Source organism: Empidonax traillii, unplaced genomic scaffold (assembly GCF_003031625.1).
Source record: "Empidonax traillii isolate 1590-97213 ecotype Southwest subspecies unplaced genomic scaffold, ASM303162v1 scaffold1658:size157713, whole genome shotgun sequence".
In the NCBI taxonomy this organism is placed as follows: Eukaryota; Metazoa; Chordata; class Aves; order Passeriformes; family Tyrannidae; genus Empidonax; species Empidonax traillii.
Genome location: NW_020956851.1, coordinates 80,348 through 84,450, shown reverse-complemented (window position 1 = coordinate 84,450; position 4,103 = coordinate 80,348). Strand labels below are relative to the sequence as shown.

The following is a 4,103-nucleotide window of genomic DNA, read 5'->3' as shown; positions in this document are numbered from 1 at the left end:
TGCTTGTTTTGCTGTGTCTCCTCAAACACCTCCTGAGCTTTGAACACATCACACTCAGTGTGGGATGCAGAGAATCACTCAGGAACCACCCAGAAAGATACTTTGCGTCTGAAACCTCAATTAGTATTTCAAATCCTTAATTACTTTATGGCATGCCGTCCTTTCTTTATGTAGGGCACTTCTAAAATGGATAATTCTTAAAAAAAGCTTTTCCTCTTTGTATGCCCTGTTGCATTTTTCTTCATTTTCAGTGTAGTAATTGCAGTGTTTTATTGATATCTCTGTCCTTTTCTCAACAGTTTTCAAAGTCTTGTTAATGTGATGGCATAAACCGGTAAAGCCCTTGGATTTGCACCATGGAAATCAGCAATGGTGATATTATTTGATATTATTTGATATATTATTTGAGTGGCACAGGAAGAGTCTGCTGCATGAAATGCCAGGAGTTTTTATTTCTTCTAGTTTTGCAATGGTAAGTTTTTTCATTTTCTTTAGGAACCAGCAAGTCAGTCAAGGTTTATTCTTGCATATGATTTCTGTTGGGTGCAGGAGTGACCACCAACCAAAGCTTGCATTAGAATTTGGTTTAGTTCATGTCATCAGTGCTGATTTGAGGTGTCAGGTGCTCATCCTTCAGTGCCGGAACAACCAGGGAGAAGTGGAATATGTAAATAAAACTTGCTTTTCCTGTTTGGGTTCAACCCCAGATGTGATCACCCTCCACAAACCACTGAGCTGCTGTGCAGAAAAAAGGAGAACACCCAGACAAGCTTATCCACGTGGAAAAAATAGGGGTAAAAACCCATTCTGGACAACACAGAATGTTTTTCTCTCTCTCCAGGTCAGCCCCTGATGTTTTGCACGTTTGCCCTTTGCCGTATTATTTACATTTTCTCGGAGGGCATTGGGCAAAATGCAGTTTGGAAAGTTCCCTTTGTGATTGTCTTTTCCTTGTTACACAGAATGATGTGCTGTCTTACAGGCAATACTTTTAATTATGAATTCCTAAACATACTAATTGCTGTTAATTGTCAAACAGAATTGTGCTGGTTAGGAGTGTGCTGGTCTTGTTCTCTTTTCTGTGCTGGGACCATATGACACTTAAATTCTCACAAATCTACTGTTTTATGTTCTTTTTTTTTTTCATCTCCTTGGCTGAAAATGAAGAACACCTATTGAAACTCTTTCCAAGTAACGCAGGAAAAGTTTGATTCCATATTTAAAATTTTAAGTCTTGACATCAAGTGTCAGTTGAGCAGGTCTGAAATGTGAAATACAGACATTCCCTAGTGGGCTGTTTTAAACTCCTCTTTGAGTCTGAATTTACTTAAATCTGCTGGAGGTGATGATTCATCTCACCAACTGGATGGAAAGTTTAAAACGGGACGAGACTTGGGAAACCTTCTGGTCCCTCAGAGGAGATTCCTGAGAGAGCCAGGCTTCTTGTTGTAAGTGATGCAAAAACACACCTGGGCATGGGAAAAAATGTTTTCATTGTGAAGACAAACACTGGCACAAATTACCCAGAGAGGCTGTGGGATATCTGTGCTCAGTGTTTCTGAGACCCAGCTGGTGGACAGTGTCCCATGGAGCTACATCTGAATTTAGTCCTGATTTTCCTTCAGGGTTACCTTCCAGAGTCCTTTCCAAGTGGAATGATTGTATGATTCTGAGTCAGAGATTTTATTTCATTTTTACTCTTAATGACTGTAAGTATTTTTTTTACTGGCGTGCTCTGTTTTTTTTTTTTTTTTTTGATTCCCTGTTAAATTAGAATTGCAGTCCTCATTAATAAGTGATTTGGTTTTGCTTGAAGCGACAAGTGAGCAAGCAAATGTGATTTTAACGATTTACTTCTTCGTGTGTGAAACCATGTAACTGGAAATGGTGGGATATTAGGAATGCAGGCTCCTACCTCTCACTAGAACAGACAATTAATAATACAGTCCATTATCACGTAGGTACAATACATAAAAACAGTGTGTTTGAGTGACTGGAGCCCAAGTGGAACATTCCAGCCTTACATAAGGCACAAATATGAACAACATTCCCACACAGATACTAAAACCAGAACAACCACAAATACCAAGTCAGCTACTTTGTAGCTGAGATGGAAAACTTTTTAATGACCCGGAGAAGTAGCACGGGAAGGAGTGGTGTGAGTGCACTGCAGGGCTTGCTCAGTTTGACACTGCTGTGTCTGCGACAGAATATTCCACAGATTTGCTGGGTCTGGAGGTGCTTTTTAAATATTTCTTTCTGACTGTTCCGTTTCCGTCTTTCTGAAGGTTTCCCGATGAGCGCATCAGGATGAACACGCTTTAGGGACTCGCCGTAGCATGGCTGCTTCTCGATCCACTCGTGTGACAAGATCTACAGTGGGTTTAAACGGTCTGGATGAAAACTTCTGTGGCAGAACCCTGAGGAACCGCAGCATCGCTCACCCCGAGGAGGTCTCGCCCCACCCTCAGATCCGGTCGAGGTCACCAAAGAAGAGGCCCGAGGCCGTGCAGGCCCCCAAGGGCACCGCCGGCGGCAGAGCCGCTGAGGTGAAGCAGCAGAGCGCTCGGGAGCCGTGGGTGAGCCCCAGGAAGAGAGGGCTGTCATCCTCCGAGAAGGACCATGCGGACAGGCAGCCCGCCGAGCACGGCGAGAGGCGGCCGGCGGAGCCCGCGTCGCCCGTGCTGAAGAGGATCAAGCGCTGCCTGCGCTCCGAGGCTCCCGCCGGCTCCGAGGAGCTGCCTCCCAAAGCCGACAGGGAGCCGGCCGAGCGCAAGAGCTCCGGCTCGGACAATGACGCGGCCGCCAAGCGGGCTTGCCGGTGTCTCCTACTGGATGATTGTGAGAAAAGGGAGGTTAAAAAGGTGAACGCCTGCGCCGAGGGGTTGCACAACTCCGCGGCGGCCGAGGAGGTGGCGGGTTATCAGGCTGTCAATGGAGTCGGGGAGAGGGACTCCAATTCTCTGGGCTGTGACGAGTGCCAGCTCGATGGGAACGCGAAGCAGAACAGCGCCGGTTCCCGCCCGCCCAAGGACAAACCGGTAGCAGAAAACGGAAACTCGTTTGCCCACTCTTCGCCGCTGCTTCCCAGCGGCAAAGAGGACGGTGTCGTAGACCATTATGTGCCTTGCACAAACTCTCAAGAACAGGTAAAGTTGGAGGACCACAAAACAATAAATGACTGCTCGCCCGAGGAGCGTGGCAATCAGGCCTACGAGCCAGCCCCGGGGTCCTTTTCTGAAACCCAGCCATCTTTGCTGAGGGACTCGGAGGAGGAGGTGGACGTGGTGGGAGATAGCAGTGCCTCTAAGGAACAGTGTGCTGAGAACACCCCCAGCAGCCCCAGCGCTCACCACGACAGTGCAGCATCCATCTCAGGTGAACCTGAAGCGCGTCCCGCGGCGCTGAACTGCGCGCCAGCCCCGGTGACGTCCGTGCTGGACCTGCAGGAGCACAGATACACGTTGAGAACTTCCCCCCGCAGGGCCGGTCCCGCCAAAAACAACTCCCCCTGCCGAGAAAACGGGCAGCTGGAGGAGAACAACCTCAGCCCTGCTGATAAGAACGGACCTGTAGGTATCCCCAACGTCAACGGATCCCCCCAAAAGCCCGAAGAAATCAAGCAGAACGAGAAGGAGAGGAGTTGTAACGCGGGGGATAGCGGGAGTGACGCGCTGAGGAAGCCACTTGCTGAGGCTAGGCTTGTTGCTGGATGTGTCCCATCTGCCAAAGAGAGTGCCAACATCCACCCCGCAGAGGAGGATGAGGAAGAGCCCGATGTGTATTACTTTGAATCAGATCATGTGGCATTGAAACACAACAAAGAGTATGTGTAACTATGGTAACCATGAATTCTGCTTTTGTTTCTTACCAAAAAAAAAAAAAATAGAGAGAAATCGTTAAGTATTTCGAGTCCTTCCACACAAAAAAAAAAAAAAAATCGAAGCGCTTTATAATTTTCATACCCTTCAGTCTTCGTTTTTCTTCCTTGTTTCTACCTCAAACGAAATTAAACTCTATTTAATATGCAGTATGGTACAGCAATGTGGTTTATACATTTCTAGCAATAGGAATTCTTTAGCCAGAACTTTTTTTTTTTTTTT

At 47.0% G+C, this 4,103-nt stretch overlaps 1 protein-coding gene across 3 annotated transcripts in view; it reads left to right on the top strand.

Moving 5' to 3' along the window:
• Positions 1–431: 431 nt before the first annotated feature.
• Positions 432–4,103, top strand: part of ZZZ3 (zinc finger ZZ-type containing 3) — a 25,841-nt gene continuing 22,169 nt past the window's right edge. For 2 of the 3 annotated variants that reach the window (XM_027908224.1, XM_027908225.1), the window contains exon 1: positions 2,340–3,826. In XM_027908224.1, the coding sequence (XP_027764025.1) occupies positions 2,340–3,826 (1,487 nt within the window). Of the gene's footprint in view, positions 473–2,288; positions 3,827–4,103 lie in introns of those variants that run through there. The other variant, XM_027908223.1, reaches the window with a different exon arrangement.